The 21,903-nt window shown below is 39.6% G+C and overlaps 1 protein-coding gene across 3 annotated transcripts in view; it reads left to right on the top strand.

The window, feature by feature from the left end:
* LOC150076554 (uncharacterized) overlaps nucleotides 1-6,271 on the top strand; it is a 198,790-nt gene extending 192,519 nt beyond the window's left edge. For all 3 annotated transcript variants that reach the window (XM_090388182.1, XM_090388180.1, XM_090388181.1), the window contains exon 10: nucleotides 5,799-6,271. In XM_090388182.1, coding sequence (XP_090244308.1) covers nucleotides 5,799-5,984 — 186 coding nt within the window. In that variant the 3' untranslated portion in view covers nucleotides 5,985-6,271. The remainder of the gene's footprint in view (nucleotides 1-5,798) is intronic.
* Nucleotides 6,272-21,903: the final 15,632 nt, after the last annotated feature.

Here is a 21,903-nt window from a genome sequence, read left to right on the forward strand (position 1 = left end):
GGTAGATGACCTTCAATAGAGGCTTCAAGTGGCAAAACTCATATTTAGTTACCAAAACAATTGCTGTGGCAACCCCCATTTCTTCCATAATGTAGTATGATTGATGTCTTATGAGGTCGTGATGCCCATCACAGTGAGATCCACTATTTGTACATTTCGAGGCTACAATTCTAAAATGGTATTTGCAGGGAAGTGCTGGCTACTAGTTAGTCCACTGGGTCAATAACTCCTTAGAAAGCATTCTGATCAGATAGTATATAATCTTGCTGCCTCTACATTGCCAGCTAGTGAGAGGAAGTCAAAGTAGTGTATATGCGAGAAACATTATTGACACCATGATATTTCAAGGAGCTGGGTGTATTCTTGCTGTGTATAGATCATATCCAACTATTTCATTAATTCGTGCATCACATTACCCCCCTTACTTTAACTGCTGTATTCATCATGAATAATCAGTAGAACAACTTTATCTATGAAAATATCTAAACCTCTTAAAAATTTCATAATTTTTCACAAATATTTAGTCAAATCTCAGTTCCAATCTCATTAATGTCTATTTCTACCTATAATCTGCCAAACTCCATATATTTATTCTGAGTCCCAATTCTTGGCTTCCTTGATTACTACTCGTCTCAGTTATTGTAACCTCTCTCTCTCTCTCTCTCTCTCTCTCTCTCTCTCTCTCTCTCCAATGTTCCTTTTGGATCTCCTCTAGCTTAAAACATCTCTGTCACATTCTGTCAAATTGATCTGGTGTCTCTGTCTTTCTGCTTTAAGTAGAAATACAATGTCAAAATTATTTTTTGCATTCAGTTCCCTTGTTACTATATTATATTAACCAATCAGATTAGTCAGACCAGATCTTCTCTTAACAAATCTGTGCTGCGATTGCCATATGACTGCATTGTCTTTGATCACTGACTACATTGTTCTCCCTGGAACAGAAGTCAAGCTTACAGGTCTATAACCCTTCTCCCTTCGATCCCCCATTATGTATAGGTGGTCATTTGCACATCTCCAGTCCATAGGAACCTTCCCTAAGTTGAAGGATGCTTTCATAATTATGGCTAAATGTTTGCATTCCTCTTTTTCTGCATTCTTTAATATAATTGGATAGATTATTCCATTAGCCCCAGGTGTCTTATTTACTTTTAGCCTCAATATTTTCTCTTCCACTTTCCTCTGAGTTATCATAAAATCATTTAGCTACCAGTTATAAGTTTGTATGATTCTGGAGTGCCCTCCCTAAATCCTTCTGTATGCAAGAATGTAGATGCAAAATATTCATTTAGTTTGTCAGCAACCAGCTGTAGCCGAGTGGTCAAGCATATGTACACATGCCTTGAGTGACTGGGGTTCAAGCCTGTGACCGCTAAATATGGTGCTGTTTCTTGTATTCTCTGTATCTTGTGAACTCCTCACCATGTGGTCATCCCAGAATACAAACAGAAAATTTATATATTTATAACAGGATTAACAGTAGTTACGCCATTCACATCTCGTGGGCCAATTTGGTTCATTCCTTTCCTGCTAATGTTAACATTAACAAAGAACTCTTTGCTACTTTTCTTCATGTTACAGTAGAGCATTGATAATCTGAACTAATTGGGACTAGAGGTAGTTCGGACTTCTGATTTTAGCATTAGTTGAGGCAAATGATGCTGTAAAAGCAAGCTTTTACAGCATCATTTTTTTTGGCTGATGCTGTAAAAGCAAGCTTTTACAGCATCAGCCAAAAAAAAAAAAAAAAAAAAAAACCCTTCCCAATTCTTCCATCCAGTCACTCTGAATGTTTGTCTAATAGAGCCTTAAATTTATATAAGCTATCAACTTCCACAACAACAGATGGAAGTCTGTTCCAGCAATCAACTACCCGCTGGCTAAAGGCAAATTTCCACACATCTATTCTACAACTGTCTTTCCTTAATTTTAATCTATGCTCCCCCTCAGGTTCGTAATATGAGCAAGCGGAAGAATCTCATCAGCATTGAGCCTGCCCAAACCATTCAAGGTCTTATAGGCCTTAATCAGATCACCTTGCAGGTGCCTATTCAGATGCTGCAATTTTTTTTTTTTTTTTTTTATGAAAACCCCAAACACGACAGGTATTAGAACCTATAGTACTTAATACCGTGCTTGGGTTGGAGGTTGAGAAGACAAAAGAAGATATTTGTTGACATTAGACTTTAACTTCTGTAGACTGTAATTTTCAGGAAATACGTATGAAGGAAGGTTGTTCCAGAAAATGGCAGTTGAATGAATAAACAAGGAAGATAAAAAGTTGGTTCTGTGAGTTTGAAGTTGGACAGTAAATGGATGTTGGCTGGTGGCGGCAAGTGTTTGGACTGTTTTGAAGGAGAGTGAGAGAATTATAGAAGCCAATTCAGAAGAACAGTGCCCATGGAAGTATCTCTAAAAAAGGCATGCAGAACAAGCAGTAAATCTATGAGACAGACAGTGGAGAGACTCTGTTACAGAGGATTGATTAATTAACCTAACTGCCCTTTTCTGAATGGAATCAAAGCCTGAGAGAGGATTTCGGGGCACCGCCAAATGTGAGAAAAATATTCCATGGTAGGGTATCTCAACAGGTAAATAATTACATTGGTCATTTCCTGATTAGGTATCGATCAGTGCATTTCGACAGGTGTGTCTTTTATGTAGAAAAGATTTGACTTACTCTGTCATACCTCTACATTTTACATAGAAAAGCATGTGTGGGGGTTGGCGAGCAGGGGACAGTCCCCTAGCATTAGCATTAGTAGAGGCATATGATGCAAGAAAGAAAGCTTATGCAGCATCAGCCAAAAAAAAACCACTCCCATTTCACCTCTCCGTTTGTTCGAAATACCTGTCCAGCTGAGCCTTAAATTTATTTAGGCTATCAACTTCCACAACAAGAGATGGAAGTCTGTTCCACCAACCAACTATCCACTGGCTAAAGGCAAATTTCCACATAAAAGTATATGATTAAGAAAATATAGTAAAATATTAAGAAAGTATATGATTAAGAAAATATAGCATGGATGAATACTGCTGGCCAGTCTAATACAGCAGAAAAAGATAGCATGGGACAGTTATAGAGCAATTAAAAGTACTGAAGCCTACAACAGCTACAAGTTGATTTGTAATAGTATCATAGATAAAGTTAGAGAGGCAAAGCTGTGTATGAGAAAGTGCTGGCTAAGAGTGCAAAGAATGGGCACAAGGAATTTTTCATGTATATGAATACAAGGAAGAAAACAGCAAATCAGATCAGATCCTTGTGCACTGAGTGTGAAAAAGTCAGCTGATGTTGCCAATGAATTGAATAGGTACTTCACATCAATCTTTACAGACGAAAGTCCTTTATGATGTGAGAGGCTGAGATAACTGAAATTAGTAATTTGGAACTTACAGATGATTGTTTATTACAAAAACATTTGAGCCTAAAGGCAAGTAAGGCTCCTGGAGTTGATGGTATATACTCAGTAGTTTTGAGGGAAATGGCCAGAGAGTCTGTTGAACCATTGAGATTAATTATAGGGCATTTTTGGACTTAGGAGACATTCCTTTTGGATTGGTGAAGTGCCACTGAATCACCAGCACATAAAGGAGGTTTCAAGAGTGACGTTGACGTCAGTAAGTACAGACCAGTTAGTCTGACTTCAGTTGTTAGAAAATCTTAATAATGGTCAGAGTGCTAATCCAGGAACATTTAGATAGAAATGGCATTCTGAAGAACAGACAACATGATTTTGTTAACAGAAATCATGTTTAACTCGGTAAGCTATTTTAGCATAGTTACTCATGAGTTAGATATAGGAGAAAATTTTCAACTTAGTTTATTTGGATTTTAGTAAGGCATTTGACTCAGACCCCTCATGAAAGGTGACTGTATAAGCTCGGACATGTTGGGATTACTGGTAAGATTCTAACTTGGATTTCAGGGTGACTGCAGGGCAGAAGGCAGAGGGTGTGATCAATACATATCTTTAGATTCAGAAGTGTGGCCCCTCACGGATCGGCTCTTGGACGACTGTTTTTTCTGATCTTAATTATAATGGCAAAGGGATAAAGCGCATGATGTAAAACTTTGCAGACAACGTAAAGATTGGTAAAGTCATTAATGTTTAGCACCAAGCAGCGCTCCTTCAGGATTTTGAAGTGGCTTCAAGAATGGTTAGAAAAGTGGGAGCTATGTTTTAATGCAAAAAAATTGAGGTGTCTAACACTTGGGAAATAGCAACCCCAAAATAACTTATCCACCTGGTGAAGTAAAATTAAAAACAGTAGAGAAAGAAAGGGATCTGGGAGTTACGGGTAGATATGAACTTTTCTCAGCAGTGTAAAGAGGCATTCAGAAAGTCCATGGTGACCCATCAATTTATCGATATATTTAGAGATAGAGAAATCATAATTCCACTGTACAAGGTAATTGTAAGACGTACTGTGTCCAAGTATGGAGATATCATCTGAAAAAAGATGATTGAGCTGCTTGAAGGGTCCAAAGAAGGGAAACTTGCAGTGGCAAGATCAGCGAAAAGGCTACTGTACAAGAAAAGACTTCAATTACGTGGGCTACAGAGCTTGGTAACCAGGCACCTTAGAGGGGTTAGCAAAATGAATGAAGGCAGAGTTTTCACTGTTATAAAGACCATAAATTCAAATTACAGGGGAAGAGGTTTAGACTTAGCTAGCAAGAAGTTATTGATTAGTGGAATGAGCTTGAAGAAATTCAAAGGTCGGCTGGGGAAGGGAAACATATAATCTGTATTTTCTTATCTATATATATATATATTTTTTTTTTTTTTTTTTTGTCCAATGCAGCAAAAGCCTGTGGTTTCCTTGTACCAATACTAATGGCTAATACCAATACTGTATATTATAATTCTGTGGGATTGTAGAGGTATATTTCAGTACAATAATTGAAATCAAATAAAGTTCATATGCTTCACTATGCTTGATTTAAATTACAGGAGATCTTATATTATGATCAAATATTATGTAATAATTAATAAATGTTAAATATTTATAATTATTAAAAATATTTTTACTTAGTGTTTATATTATTGAACTTTGAGACTTTTTTAGTGGTTAATTTTTTTGATGGTTTGCTGAAGTTGAGTTGTAGTTTTAAATCATAAGTATAACTCTCATAACCAAAATTTTTGATTATCCTAGTTTTGTTATGTGTTTTGCCATGAAGTAATTCAGTGTACTTTGTTTTTTTTTTAAAGAGAAACAAAAAGTAATTTTAAGAAGTTGGCACTTTCTAATTAGAGTTTTATTGATATTTGTTAAATTACTGTCAGAGGCACTACTTTTAATTGTGGTTCTTTTCCCAGAATATAAGCTAACACATTAATTTGAAATAATAGACTCCATCCATAATTGTTTTTCTTGTTGAAGTCATAATATGAGTATGTTAACTTCTTGTACAAAGTCTCCTACATCTAAATATTGAGACTCTTTGTATTTCTGTTTTTATATTCAAATATAGAGTCTATGTTCCAAACTGGTAAGAGTTTAAGACAATATGATTTATTTCAGGCTATGGATCATAATATCTATTTACTGAAAAATTTGCTGAGTTCATATAGCCTTCTGATATCTGCATCTGCATAACAAAATGGAAAGCTTTCATGAACCAAAATTCATAATTGTGCACAAGAACTTCCTAATCAGCAGATGAAGTTTTTGTGTAAGATTAAAAATAATGTTACACAAAAAACAAGTTAAATAAATTTATATTTTATAAAAAATTATAATGTACAATTAGATATTTTTCATGTTTTTCATTTTCTTTTTTCTTTCAGAAACGAGCTATGCATGGACCAGAAGGTCACTATGCTAAGAACGGACAGTACAATTTGCTTTTATTACATAAAGCTAAAAATATTTCTGGCTCAGGCTTTAATGATTCAATTCTTTGCCCTGATATTAACAACTCTTATAGAAGAGAGATTAATACTTATGCAAAAGATATTTTGCAGCTGGAATAATTCTATTTGTTTCACATGCGAAAGAAAGTGCTCTGTTCGTTCAGTATTACTGTACTTCAAAGTTTTAACTTAATGAATATTACTGTTCCCTGGCAGTGGTTACTTATAATTTTTTTATTAATTTCTTATCAACTTTTCAGATTTTACAAAAGAAATAGGAGAAATGAAAATGAGGCAGATTTTTGAGTTGTATAATTATTTGTTTTGCTCTGTAAATATTTGTATAGTGTTACTATTTTATATGGCATTTATTTTGTAAAAAAAATTATATTTTTATTGCTAATCAATCTACGATTTTGTGTCATTTATTACTTAACACTGTCTTATAAAAACTACAAAGATTTCAAATTGTTTTTGATATACACTCCCTTCTTTGACTAATGTAAGTCCCCTCCACCTACATTGGCAATAGTCTGCAGTTATCTTGCAGTATTTTTATTCTGAGTGAGTTTCCCTCTCCTGTAGCAATATATGGAGCAGAAATAAAATATAATTCATTTTATTTATTGCAAAAATCCTTAATTAGGAATTGCAATCAAAATTCTAAAACTGATTTTTCTCTCTTCACAATGTAATTTCCAAGTAAGTGGGATTCTGTACATTATTTATTAGCCTTGAATAACTGAGTCACTGATACACCTTTATTATCATGGCACATGCCACGAGCTAAACAAGTTAAAGACATAAGAAAATTAAGTTAAAGCAAAGGGTTCAGACATATAAGAACTATAAAACATTAATAAACATGATTTGGAAAAGGCCTTATTTTTGTACATAGCTAAAAATCAGCTATTTTTTTTGTGTAAAATGCATCATTTGTCGGTGAAGCAAATCACCCACAAGTTTTCTTAGCTTTTCAGGTCATTAGCCTGACCAGTGACCACATTAACTGTTAATCAGTAATTAAAAATCTGAAACTTTTTATACCTTCATAAACACAGCCAAACTTTTACTTAGAGTAGTTCCTGAAGTGATTTTTTATGGTTTTGTACTGAAATTCCATGCAAGAAATTATCAGGTTAATGCCACCAGCTTAGTAGCTTTGAAACCTTTTATTTCAAATTAATAGCTTCAAAGATGGGATTGCTTTCATTACTGAAAAGGAAAATATATTTTTTTCTTGCAAAATATTTAAAGCCTTAGTGGATTCTCTAAAGTAGGACAAAACATATTTTTTTGCTTGTTGCTGCAACTGTTTTCAGAAATAAATCTGAAAACAAACTAACAGGCAGATATGAAGTTCTCTGAGCAGTGCAGACGGGCTGCAAGAGTAGCTCATGGTGTCTTGTCAATGATATACACGACTTTTTCTAGCAGGGATAAGGAGGTGATTATTCCCTGGTATAAGGCAATGGTCAGGCCACACCTTGAGTACTGTATACAGGTCTGGAGGCCTCATTTCAAGAAGGATGTAGAGCTGCTGGAACAAGTACAGTTGTTGCTGTTGTTTGGTTTTTTTTTAGGAGCATTAGCAACTAAGGCCATATTGCTCTGAGGATATGCAGTGGTCATTCCCTGACCTTTCCGCATCCTCCGTATTTGGTGGTCACGGGCTCGAACCCGGGTCTAATCAAGAAGCATGTGCTACACACTGCCCACCTGGTTATGGAGGTACCTAACGAGTACAGAGAAGGGCAACAAGGTTAGTGAATGGAACAAAGGGTTGCTCTTACGAAGAAAGGCTTAAGTTTTGCAAATTACAGTGTTGAGACTAGGCACCGGCGAAGTGATCTGATAGAGGTGTATAAAGCCTTGAATGTTTAGAGCATACTCAATGCTGATGGGATTCTTCCTCTTGCTCAGAATAATCACCTGAGAGGGCATAAATTCAAATTAAGGAAAGACATGTTGGATAGATGTGCGGAAATTTGCCTTTAGCCAGTGGGTGGTTGGTTGGTGGAACAGACTTCCATCCCTTGTTGTGGAGGTTGATAGCCTAAATAAATTTAAGGCTCAGCTGGATGGACAGGTATTTCGAACGAACGGAGGGGTGAAGTGGAAGTTTTTTTTTTTTGGCTGAATCATAAGCTTGCTTTCTTGCATCATATGCCTCTACTAATGCTAATGCTAAAACACAGTGGCCATGACCTTTCCTGCTGATGGTGCAACTTTGAATTCTGCACAGGCAAGTGTCTCCATTCCATAGACGCTGTCATTTCTGGGGTAAAAAACTTGCACCCATATTTCATCGCCAGTAGTGATGTGGCATAAGAAGTCATGGCCTTCCACAGAATAACATTGAAGGAAGGCTAGAGAAGACAAAAAAACGAATGTGTTTGTCAGTGAACAAGGAACCTGTCGTGCACACAATTTGCGATAGTCAAGATGTTCACGGACGATGGAATGAACACTACCTATCAAAATATCCAACTCCTTTGCCATTTCTGTGACTGTCAGTCTTCGATTATTGCAAATTATTTCAGGAACCTGGATCACATATGCAGTGGTCAACGTTGATGACCTTCCTTTTCAATCAACAACCAGTTCTATGTGACCACTTTCAAACTGCTGACACCACTTTTTGGCTCAACGTGATATTGCATTTTCCGAACACACCACTTATTTCACAATGAATCTCTGAACAATTCAGACATTTTGCCCACAAATATCGTACTGTCCCATTTACCTCGAACTTGGAGTAACATTCTAGCTGACGTGCCATTATGAATGCTTGTTCCTACGAAACACCTACCAGGGGGGTGCATGATGTGAAATCTATTCGGTGCAGGTGCCACATTTGTTGCACAATTATACCAAGAAATGGTAGCAGGTGTTACATTTTTTGAATGCCCCTTGTAGTTTGTGTTAGAGTGAATGCCTAACTTGTTGCACATTTGTGTTGCAGCTTCCTGTAGTTCATCCATAGAGAGAGAGAGAGAGAGTAAAAGTCAAAGGGAATCACCAAGAAAGAGAAGAATGTTGATATCCAGCTCAGAACCCTCGGTGTGCCAAGCCCATACTCTTCAGATGTGAGCTCTTGGGTTATGTTTACATAAACCCATATTTGTGTCTGTAAATTGCATATGTTCTCAGGTCGAGTTGCCTGTTTTGCTGGATAAAAAAACCCCTAATTTCTCAGGGGTAAAACCTTTATATCTTTCTATGCCTGACACCAGCTAACTCAGCCACCGAGTGAAAAACCCCATTAAAGCCCCTCACGTCATCGACGGGATTTGAACCCGTGCCTTTTCCACCTGGTGTTGGGAGGACGGTGACGATACCACTGTGCTACAACACAGAAATAGTAAAAATAATAAAATGAAATAAAACAAATCTACAGCAATGAGTAACCTCCATTATTATTACAAACTATACGTTTGGCAATCGCCGACATCATGGACATTCATAATTTGTGAATGGTCCATGTAAAATTAGGAAATCTGGAATAATAAAATCGCTTATTACAGAATCACTACAAAGTTGGCATTGAATTGCCCACAAAGGAAACCAATGCATACTTTCTATTCACAGGTGCTCATTCATTGTTCACTGAGAGCAAAAGAAAAAGTGCAGACAAAAAACTTTTTGAAATTTTATATTTTAACTTTCTTGATTTGTAAATGATCCTTTGACAAATTACAAATCGTTATGGTAATTTGTAACAAAATGCAAAGAATAGTAAATAAATCTACAGCAGCAATGAGTAACGTACAAATATATATTACTATCAAAATTGGACAGTTTGACGATCTCCAATGTCATCGATAATTCATAATTTGTGAATAGTTCACATTCACAAATTATGAATCCACAATTTTTGAATGAAAACTGGAATAATAAATTTACATCTTCAGCCTTTCTATCACAAGTTAGAAAAAAAATAGTGGTAATTAGTAAATTTTTTCATGTTCTAAGCAGCAGCCATGAAAACAAGATGCAGGGTATTTCAGAGACTGCTGGGAGACATTGCGGTACAAGTAAACATGGGTTGTATAAGTATTAGTATTAGTAACGGCCGTATGGTGCAAGAAAGCCTATGGCTTATGCTGCACTGCACCAGCCATAAAAAAAAAAAAGAAAAAAAAATCCGAACAAAACAATGATAAAAACAAAAATTAAATAAATAAATAATAATTAATAAATAAATAAAAATAATAAAATGAAATTAAAAATTAAATAAAAAGGAAATTAATCCTATCATCCTATGCGCTTCCCTTACCCGAAAGTACTATCCAGATGACCTTTGAATTTCCCCAAACTGTCGGCCTCCACCACCCATGAAGGCAACTTATTCCACTAATTTATAACTCGCTGGCTAAAATAAAACTTCCTGCAGTCCAATCTAAACATTTCCCCGCGTAACTTGAATTTATGTCCCCTAGTTCTAGCATCATTTATAATCTTGAAAATTTTGTCCTCATTCATTTTACTGATGCCTCTCAGAGCCTTAAACACCTCAATCAAATCTCCTCTAAGGTGTCTAGTTTCCAAACTCTGCAACCCACATATTCGAAGTCTTTCTTCATAAGGACGCCCTTTTGCCGATCTCACCAGGCGAGTTACCCTTCTTTGCACCCTTTCAAGAAGCTCGATGTCTTTCTTTAGGTGCGGTCTCCATACTTGAACACAGTATTCCAAGTGTGGTCTAACATAGGCCTTATATAATGGGATTATCACGTCCCTATCTCTACTTGCAAAAGTTCGATAGATCATCGATAGGACACCACGGGCCTTCCTTGCAACCTGTTTACAATGCTCAGAGAATTTCATGTCTGACCGTATCGTAACACCCAAGTCCCTTTCCTCCAGTACTGGGTTTAGTTGAACTCCACCAAGTGAATAAGTTATTTTGGGATTACTGTTTCCCAGGTGTAATACCTTACACTTTGTTGGATTAAAGCACAGCTGCCATTTTTCTGACCATTCTTGAAGTCTATCTAGGTCTCTCTGAAGAAGCTCAGCTTGACAGTGATCATTAACTACTCTACCAATTTTAACATCATCTGCAAATTTAGACATCACGCCCTCTATCCCTTCATCAATGTCGTTTATGAAAATTAAAAACAACAGTGGTCCTAATACTGATCCTTGGGGAACCCCACTTCTTACATCAACCCAATCTGAGGAATAGCCATTTATCACAACCCTCTGCCTCCTGCCCTGAAGCCATCCTTCTATCCATCTAAGGATTTTCCCAGTGATTCCAACCTGTTCTAGCTTATAAAGCAACCGCTCATGTGGGACTGAGTCAAAAGCTTTGCTGAAACCTAAATAAACAATGTCGAAATTATTTCCTAAATCCAGCTCGTGAGTGACCCTTTCGAAATAGCGAACCAGATTTGTTAAACATGATTTTCCCTTTACAAAACCATGCTGAGTATCCTTGAGAATTTCAATTCTATCCAAATGATCCTGAATTCCACCCTTGATCAATGCCTCCATGATTTTCCCTACTACTGAAGTCAGACTGACAGGTCGATAATTTCCCACTTCACTTTTAGAGCCACCCTTATGTATGGGAGATACATTTGCACTTTTCCAATCCAAGGGAATCTCCCCAGAGTCTAGTGATGCTCGCATAACCAGCCTCAGTGGTTCAATGCACTCGCTTGCCGCCTCTCTCAAGATTATAGGGTATATTCCATCAACTCCAGGAGCCTTACTAGTCTGTAGGCTTGAAAGTTTTTTCATTAAATAATCTTGCGAAATTTCAATATCATTAATTACATATTTTTTAACTTCGCTCCCACAATTTCCCATTGCCACAAAAGGCTTTTCATTTGTAAATATCGATGCAAAATAACTGTTGAGTTCATCTGCAACGGCAGCTGGTGTATTTATTACTATCCCCTTTCCCTTACGTAAAGGTCCGCTCTGGTTTGTCCTGCTCTTGGCATTTATATATGTGAAGAATTCTTTATCCCCCCTCTTTGCTCTGTTTGCTAGTGATTTCTCATAAACTGCCTTTGCCTGTCGAACCTTTTCTGTGGCTCTATTACACATCACCTTGTAGCTGTTATAGGCTTCAGTACTTTTTATTGCTCTGTAACCTTTCCATGCCACCTTTTTCTGCTCAAGTAATGCGGCAACTTCACTATTCATCCAACTTGGAACCCTTCTCGTGGAGTATTTTTTTAATGGTATATACGCATTCAAGGCATCTGTGATTAATGTTTTAAAAGCGTACCACAGTTCAATTGTATTCATTCTCAGCGCGATATCTACCCAGTTAATAGAGGCCATGTAGTACCTTAAGGCATTGTAATTTCCTTTTCTGAAATTAAAACCCATTCCTTTGCCTTTTACTTCTGCTACCTCTCTCGTCATCATCCACCGTAGAACTCCGTGATCACTTCCTGCTACTGGTTCCTCTACTGTCAGCCCTGTTATGTCATCTGATTCATGTGTGATGATGAGGTCTAGGATATTCTTTTCTCTAGTACTTTCCCTGACATGTTTATACAAATAACAGTCATCTAGTTGATTTAAAAATTTTGTTCCCCATGTCGAGTTTCCTTCCCATTTACTCCAATCAATTAGAGGCAAATTGAAATCACCCATAATAAGGCATTGACGCTTACTTGCCCATTCCATTTGCATGTAGAGGCTTTTGTCATAGTCTTCACAATCACCTGGTCTGTAGATTACGCCTACTCGCATTGTACCTTTGTTTCCAACTATCTCACACCATACAGACTCTATACTAGCATGTGAAATGTCTGAATCTGGGAAAGCTATCGTCGCACTCAGGCTGCTTCTGATAAGAAGCATTACCCCACCACCCCTTCTATCTACTCTATCCTTCCTAAATACGTTATACAAGCCGTACTGAAACTCATCATCCCCAATTTCCGGGTGGCACCACGTCTCCGTAAGCCCTATTATGTCCGCGTTACTTGTTTTAACCAGCAGTTCGAATTCGCTCATTTTATTGACGACACTTCTAACGTTACTGTATAAACAATTAAGATTTACTGTTCTTGTATATTTAACAACCCTAACACAACCCTTGAAGTTTTTTAGGCTCTCTTCCCTGATATTAGCTACCTGCTCACGTGAAACGTCTTTGCCCCCAGAACATCTAGATAATACGTCCAGTTGGGGTAACAGATAAGAACTCTTAAGGTATGTGCAAGAGTTACATTGACCAATATTATCAGATAAACGCGTGTCAGTATTACCCACATCCCCCCTAACTAGCAGTTTCCCTGAGCCTTTAAGGTATCCTCAATAATACTGGCAAAAACTTTTGCACCACCTTTGTTTAAGTGTATCCCGTCTCTACAAAACAAATTCCTTCTACCTACAAGTTAGGGTAGCTAAGAATAGGACAGGTGCATGTATACTTGCGTGTACACCGATACTAGGAGTTTTGTAAATAAATTTGATGAATTTGAGGTGTTGGTCAAAACATCGAAGGCAGATATTGTTGGGCTATCAGAAAAGTGTCACACAGCTATAAGGAATGTAGAACTGGAATTTGGGGAGTACAATGTCTATAGGAAGAGAGGAGGGGTTATGCTATTAGTTAAGAAACAAAATCCAAGGAAGTGCAGCCAGTCGACATCGCTGGACAGTGCAGTGTGGAGTCAGTTTGGTGTGACATAAGCACTGGGAGATCAAAATTGAGATTAGGAATGTGTTATACGGACCTGTTTAGCTTCGGCTTATGCCTTATGGTAGTTCTCTGGAGGTGCCTCTGTGGGCAGGAGCAGCAGTGCGTAGCACACGCTTCTTGATTAGACTGGGGTTTGAGCCCATGACCACCAAATATGGAGGATGCAGAAAGGTCAGGGAATGACCACCGCATATCCCCGGAGCAATATGGCCTTAGTTGCTAATGCTTCTGAAAACCAAATAACATAACGGTTCTCTGGGTGAAAGCCAGATGGCGCCACAATCTGCTTTAGCCGCCACTCCGACCTTGGGGTAGGTTGGTCCCTCTGAGCAACTTTCACAATGTTTTTTATTAATTTTTATTACTATTAATTAATTATTATTATTATAATTTATTACTAATATACCGGTCTCCCAGCATGATGGCCCGCGTTTGCTTCCACCAAGTCAGTACTCGAACCCAAGTCCATCAGGCTGGTAGTCCAGTGTTGTAACCACTGGGCCATCGTGCTCCTTTTATTATTGTTGTTCTTCAAGGAAGCCTGAGGCTTATGCTGCGCCACGGAAAAAAAAAAAAAAAAAAATTCTGAATTACCCAGAGAAAGAGAGAAATAGAAGAGAATCACCAAGAAAGAGAAGAACGATGATATCCAGCTCAGCACCCTGGGTATGCCAAGCCTATACTCACCAGCTGTGAGACCCTGGGGGTAATGATATTGATGATGGTGTAGCATGCTTAATGTTCAAATTTGAACACGATACGAAGGTCGGCAGGGTTGTTAATGACACTAATGAGAGTACAGTGCTGCAACAGGATCTCGAAATGTTGAGTAGATGGGTTGAGAGGTGGCAACTGAAGTTTAACATTGACAAATGTAAAGTACTGCATATGGAAAGCAATAACCCCAGAGTAATGTATCTACCGTGTGGTACTACACTGACAAGGTATAAGGTATGTTCGTGTCAGACAGCACCTGGGATTTCTCCTCTCTCCGCTTGTGTTCGCTGTATTGAGGGCAGTACTGTCCTCTATACAGCGAACTTGTGAGACTGAACGTACCCGGCTCGCCACATGGAGGCTACCCAGGTGTGTCCAGTATCACAAGTTTCTCTGGTAGGTCCTGCCACCTAGTTTCCTGGAATTTCAGTGGCTAGGACCTAAAAAAATCACGCGTTTGACATTAATGCTTAATTGGATTGCTGAGAGGAAAAGGCTTGTTGGGGTTGAATGCTAGAGAGGTTAAAAGGCTTAATAGGTTGGGCAAAATTTTGATGTTATTAAATTTAGATGTGAGGCTATATGCTAGATGAAAGATAATAGTGTTAGTTGTTCCCTGTTGGGACCAACCGTTGCCCACACTTTGCCAAAAAGTGGCAGGTCAGGCACCAAGTAGATTTTTAAAAAGGGGGGGGGGTGTAGACTAGAATTTGGCCGAAAGAGATTTATATGAAAGCAGTAGAATTTAGCGTTATTGTTAAGAGGTGTACTCAGTCGGTTTAGGGAGAGACTGAACGCTGGGGGTAAAACAGTTAGAAGAATAGGGACGATAGAACAGGCATCCCCAAAGAGGTCAGTGGAGACGAACCCCACCAGGGGAAGGCAGGTCTCTATCTCATCCCCGCCCTGCCTGGGGATGTGGTTTAAAAGGGAACTGGGTTAGGTAACCAGTTCAGATCTTGAAATACAGTCTGCCAAGCCGCAGTAAGTCTTCGTTGGTGATTGTTGTCATGGCCATGTAGTGTCGAATCCAGTAAGAAGGTCAAGTGCCCAGCCCGCTCTGGGGGTTGGATATGCTAGCTGGCAGCAGGAACCCACCAGGCGAAGGAATGGGAGAGACACATTTACTTTATTCATAATCTGCAGTCTCACTCTGCTTGCATTCATTTTTTTTTCATACTTTTTTTATATTTTATAATTTTTTTTTTTCAAGTTTTATATACAGAGTGTTTCAGTTAAACGTTTCAGAACTTCTAAGAGGGGTAGGGTACATCCTGACAATTCGAAATCATATAGCAATGTGGGGTCGGAAATGCTTTCCTGAAGCGGTATTGTACACAGAAGTCGTCGTGCGACGTCGTGCAGCACAGATTCGATTTTCGGTCAATGTATGGGCCGGTATTATGGGAGATCACCTCATCGGACCTTACCTGTTACCGTGTCGTCTAACCGGACCTATCTACTTGATCTTTCTGCAGCAAGTATTGCCACAACTTTTGAGAGATGAACAGATTTCTGCATCGACGCAACAGACAATGTGGTTCCAACACGATGGAGCCCCTGCCCATTATAGCGGAGATGTTCGTAACTACCTGGATGTCACATTTGGTCAACAGTGGATCGGACGTGGTGGTCCCGTGCGTTGGCCTGCTCGGTCACCCGACCTATCATGTCTTGATTTTTATTTCTGGGGTCATATGAAATCGCTAGTTTATGACACCCCTGTTGACAATGCTGAGGAGCTGGTTGCAAGAATCGCAGTAGCTGCCGAAGAAATTCGAAATTCGCCTGGAGTATTCCAGAATGTTCGGATGTCCATGCGTCGGAGATGTGAGGCGTGCATTGTAGCCCGTGGAAGAAACTTCGAACACTTACTTTAATCCATGTACCTTTTGCTTCTTTTCATGTATTATTAAAACGATTTCTCACTTACGGTCTCTTTTCTTTATGGTGCTTCTGTGTACAACACCGCTTCAGGAAAGCATTTCCGACCCCACATTGCTATATGATTTCGAGTTGTCAGGATGTACCCTACCCCTCTTAGAAGTTCTGAAACGTTTAACTGAAACACCCTGTATATATATACGAGGTGTCTCAAAAATATTGGTACGAACGTTTAGGGGAGGTAGGTAATATCTAAAGGAATGTGAATCGCATAGGAACCCATAACCGGAAAGGTCACCGTAAGTCGGTAAAGTCGCTGTTCATCAGTTGCTATATGAAATGTGAGCTGGCAGACATGCACCTATTGTATGGATTAGCAGAGGGCAATGGATAAGCCGCTCAACGAATTTATGGAGAACGCTTCCCAGACACATGTACTGGACCACCATTTGTTTGCACGTGTGCATCAAATTTTGTGCAATTATGGGTCATTTAGAGGTAACATGAGTGGTGCGGGCAGACCTCATTCGACACGAACTCCCGCCATGGAATAAAGTGTTGAATGCCGTCCAGAATAATTCTACTACCAGCACATGTGCTGTTGCCTCTGCCTTAGGAGTGTCTTGTTGCAGTGTACAGCGTGTCTAGCACGACAATTCCTTACATCCATTTCACCTCCAAAGGGTTCAGTTACTGCTCCCCCACGATCATCCTGCAAATGTGGCTTTTTCGCAGCAGTTTCTCCAAGAAAGTGTTCAAGACTTGAATTTTCCAGCCTATGTTTTGTTCACGGATGAGGCTTATTTCACTTGGGAAGGCTTATTCAATCAGCACAATGCTCGTGTGTGGGCTCAACGCACACGGTGTGCGCCCACATGCGACAACATCAAGTCGCAATAAATGTGTGGGCACGTATGGTCGGTGACTGCATAGTCGGCCCATACCTGTTACCATCCCGCATGAACTCCGCTAAATATCGGATCTTTCTTGAACAAGTTCTACCAGGTTTACCTGATGATGTTCCAGCAATATGATGAAAGAGGCCTGTGTGCTCTGGATTCGTTATGTTTGTCCTGAGTATTGACAAACGCTGGCAACGTCCGCATGCATTATAGCCACAGGCTTCAACATCCAACAGTTAATAACGCACTTCACTTACAAGCAGTACAACCCTCATGCTCCATTCTTAACTGTCAGTTTAACTGAGGAAGGTTGAGAAAACAACCGAAAGCTTTTTGTTTGTATGTATTTAATCTAATATATGTATATTTCCCATTATTAAACTTGTCACAATCTATTTTTGTATCCATTTTCGCTCACTAATTTTAGTTTCATGATGTTCCAGCAAATGTCAGACACAACATTTCGTTCCAACATGACGGGGCGCCTGCCCATTATGGAAGGTGTGTTCGTGACCATTTGAACAGGCGTTTTGGGCGTCGATGGATTGGCCGTGTTGGACCCGTTGCCTGGCCCCCACGCTCACCTGATTTATCGAGCCTTGATTTCTTTCTGTGGGGGGCCTCAAATCTATCGTGTATGAATCGCTTGTGGAGAAGGAAATGGATCTCTTGGAGAGACTCGTCTGCGCTGCTGCTACTGTCAAAGAAACTCCAGGTGTGTTTCACAGTGTCCACCAATCCAGGTTGCGTCGGTGCCACGCATGCACTGCGTCTCATGGTGGAACCTTCGAGCATCTGTTGTAACATCATGAAATGCATCCATCTCGTACCCCATTGTTAATATTTTTATGTCAAATTAATGTTTGCCACTAATTGCTGTCTTGTGTCATTTCTGCTTCTTGTGCCTCTGCTACTACATTCCCCTGACGTCTCCGGTCCTTTAGATGTTACCCAACTTCCCCTAAACATTTGTACCAATATTTTTGAGGCACCCTGTATATATATATATATTTTTTTTCTCACATTCATTAAACTTTTTCTTACAAACCAGGGGAGGAATACAATGATGTCTGCCAGGGGCAAAGGTAGATGACGTTGTAGGGCAGATATCATTCTTTAAGGGCACAAAGGGTGATATTGTACACGGTGGCAGTAATGATATTGAGAGTAGGAGACCGGCAAAATTACTTAACAAGTACATGACAATGCTGGAAATTAGCTGTGAATTAGGATTCAATTTGAAAGTGTCTGCAATTCTGCCCAGACACGATAGGAGGGAGTATATGGTGAGAGTCTTGTTGATCAATTCGGCCATGGAGAGATTGTGCAAGGCTCAAGGGTTAGAATTTTTCTCAGCCTGGTCTGTGCATGTTAACAAGAGAGACTGCTTCTACAGGGATGGGATACACTTAAATAGAAAGTGTGCAAAAATATTTGCTAATGCTATCTAGGCAGAGCTAGAGGGGTCAGAAAACTGATCGCTTGGGGGGATACTTTAACGCCGCCTTTTCTCTCCGTTATAGCGCGGGCATGCTGTGTAACTTTCAGCAATATCCATACAACTTTCAAGAATGCTCAACACTAATATGAATGTCCAGAGAGTCGGGTTTTAATGTGTTCGTCTACCAGTTTGAATTAGGACATAAACCTCACGTGTTCTTCAATCTTATTCGTGGAATAAAATTGGCAACATCGGAGGGCGTTGTGTTCTCCACCCCGATTCTCTATTGAATTAACAGAGCCCTCGAGAGTGGCTGCAAATAAAGGTTCTTTGTTAATTCGGATTCCGTGGTCCGTGTGTAACCAGAGAATGTCATGAGGCAAAGTTAGCAAACAAACATGGTTTATTAAACAACCACATTACATATAAACGTACAATAAACTCAATATAATAGTGTCTAGTATCAAGATAATTGTTAAGTTAGTTTACGGGAAATTTGGTTGGTACATTAAGTCTGTGTATCTTCATGTAGTTAGGCAAAACCATTCCTTTCCTTTAAATGATAACATAGATATTCTCCTATCTTCGTGTTAAATGAGTAGCCAAGGTAATAATAGAAAAACAATATCGTATCACTGGACAATGTTACTTTACTGTTACAGTCACATCAAAATACATCTTGAAGCTTACTTTAATGAGAAGAAAGGTGGGTACAATATGTTTGATTAATGTATAGAGAAATATAGCCTTCTATCATGTGCAATTCTATTGGTAAGATAGAATGAACTTACCACACAGTTCCGAGCCACGTCGGAGCGAGGACTTCATTATCTCTGGCATCATCTCGTCTCACTTCTAATCGGGACAATAGCGCTCTCTGCCTCTTTCTTCTTACTTCTCTCCAATCAACTAGACTACGACCACTGGACCACGACTACTGGACAGCAACTCGACAATTCTCTCTGACCAACCAACTGGACCACTCCCTCGACCCCTAGACAACTTCTCCTTTGTTCTCCATCCCTATATATAAGTTTGTCCCGTTTCTGCTTTTCCCTCTCAGATGCAGGTGTTCATTTGGACGGTCAGGCAAAAAGGGTTTTTGCTTGACACTTTTAGGACCTGACTCACCCAGGGACGATATTTATGAAGGGGCTTGCATGTTCGTGCAGGGTTGCTTTGGAGAAGTTTATGTGACATACACCTCTCCCCTTTTAATCTCCCCACTACCAAACATTCCGCTGATACATGATTCAGTCGGCATCAGTAGTATGACTCTTACAGGGACGACTTTTCTCTCTGCAGAGTGTCACATCTCACTTTCTCTTTTTGTAAACATGCGTCAGCACGCTGCCTGGGGAAAGATGACCACTCTCCGCTAGCTGGCGGCACATGACGGGGCGATACTGTTTCACTCGCGCGGCGTCACCTGCACACCACAGGGGGCAGCGACGCAACCTTCTCCGATGGGGAGGGAGGAAGCTTTACTTATACAGGCCGTGGCAAAGTATTGGGTGTTACAAGGATTTGTGTGTGTGTGTGTGTGTGTGTGTGTGTGTGTGTGTGTGTGTGTGTGTGTGTGTGTGTGTGTGTGTGTGTGTGTGTGTGTGTGTGTGTGTGTGTGTGTGTGTGTGTGTGTGTGTGTGTGTGTATTTTTAACTGATGCTATATAAGTTTGCTTTCTTGAATCATGTGCCCTTGCTAATGCTGATGCTAATCTCCCGGTAAAACCGATGTAAAGTATGTTCCATTGGTTGATCCACAAAAGGGTTTTTTTCCATTTTAAACATCGAGTTTGGACTAATTAAGAATTTCACTAAAGTACTGGATAAAGAAAGCAGAGGATTCGCATATTTCCTAATAAAATTTCCAAATTTATTTCATGGAAAGCTGAAGAAAGAAATATTCATAGGTCCTCAAATAAGAAAGCTCCTAAAAGATGAAGAATTTCATATAAACCTGAACGATGTTGATCTGGCTGTACGGAGATCTTTCAAGGCTTTGGTTCACGGGTTCCTCAGAAAGAGAAATGAAGAGAACTATGAGCAACTGGTGACAAACTTGCTGAAATGTTACACGAACACAGAGTGCTGAATGTCATTGAAAATGCATTTCCTTCATTCCCATTTGGATTTTCTTTCCTGAAAACTTAGCAGATGTCAGTTAGTGATAAACAAAGAGAGCGCTCCCACTAGGACGTATCTGCAATGGAAAAAAGATACTGAGGTCGCTCTGACTCTGCCATGATTGGAGATTAGCATTAGCATTAGTAGAGGCAATTTGATGCAAGAAAGCAAGATTATGCAGCATCAGCCAAAAAAAAAAAAAAAAAAAACCACTTCCACTTCACCCCTCTGTTCGTTCAAAATACCTGTCCAGCTGAGCCTTAAACTTATTTAGGCTATCAACCTCCACCACAAGGGATGGAAGTCTGTTCCACCAACCAACCACCCGCTGGCTAATGGCATATTTCCGCACGTCTATCCTACATCTGTCTTTCCTCAATTTGAATTTATGACCTCTCAGGTGATTTTTCTGAGCTAGAGGAAGAATCCCATCAGCATTGAGCATGCTTAAACCATTCAAGGCTTTATACACCTCTATCAGATCTCCTCGCTGGTGCCTAGTCTCCAGAAACTGTAATTTGCAAAACTTAAGCCTTTCTTCGTAAGAGCACCCCTTTGTTCCATTCACTAATCTTGTTGCCCTCCTCTGTACTCGTTCCAGCAGCTCTACATCCTTCTTGAAATGAGGCCTCCAGACCTGTATACAGTACTCTAGGTGTGGCCTGACCATTGCCTTATACAATGGAATAGTCACCTCCTTATCCCTGCTGGAAAAATTCCTGTATATCATTGACAATACTCCATGAGCTACTCTTGCAGCCCGTCTGCACTGCCCAGAGAACTTCATATCTGCCTGCACAACCACCCCCAAGTCCCTTTCATTCTCTACCACTGTCAATGTAGTATCACAGAGTTGATACGATGCTCTGGGGTTGCTGTTTTCCATGTGTAGTACTTTACATTTGTCAATGTTAAACTTCATTTGCCACCTCTCAGCCCATCTGCTCAACCTTTCCAGATCCTATTGCAGCAGCATAATGTCACTAGTGTCCTTGACAACCCTGCCAACCTTTGTATCATCTGCAAACTTGGACATTAAGCTTGATATACCATCATCAATATCATTTATAAATACAGAAAACAATAATGGACCCAACACTGAGCCCTGAGGGACTCCACTAATAACATCAGTCCACGATGAGCAGTGTCCATTGATTACCACTCTCTGTGTTCTCCCCCTCAACCACCCCTTTATCCATAGCAGCAATTTGCCTCCAATGTCACACTGCTCCAATTTGTGTAGCAGTCTTCCATGTGCAACAGTATCAAAAGCCTTTCTAAGATCCAAGTA

Source organism: Mastigoproctus giganteus, chromosome 13, assembly GCF_048544385.1.
Source record: "Mastigoproctus giganteus isolate SK-2022 chromosome 13, ASM4854438v1, whole genome shotgun sequence".
Classification (NCBI taxonomy): Eukaryota; Metazoa; Arthropoda; class Arachnida; order Uropygi; family Thelyphonidae; genus Mastigoproctus; species Mastigoproctus giganteus.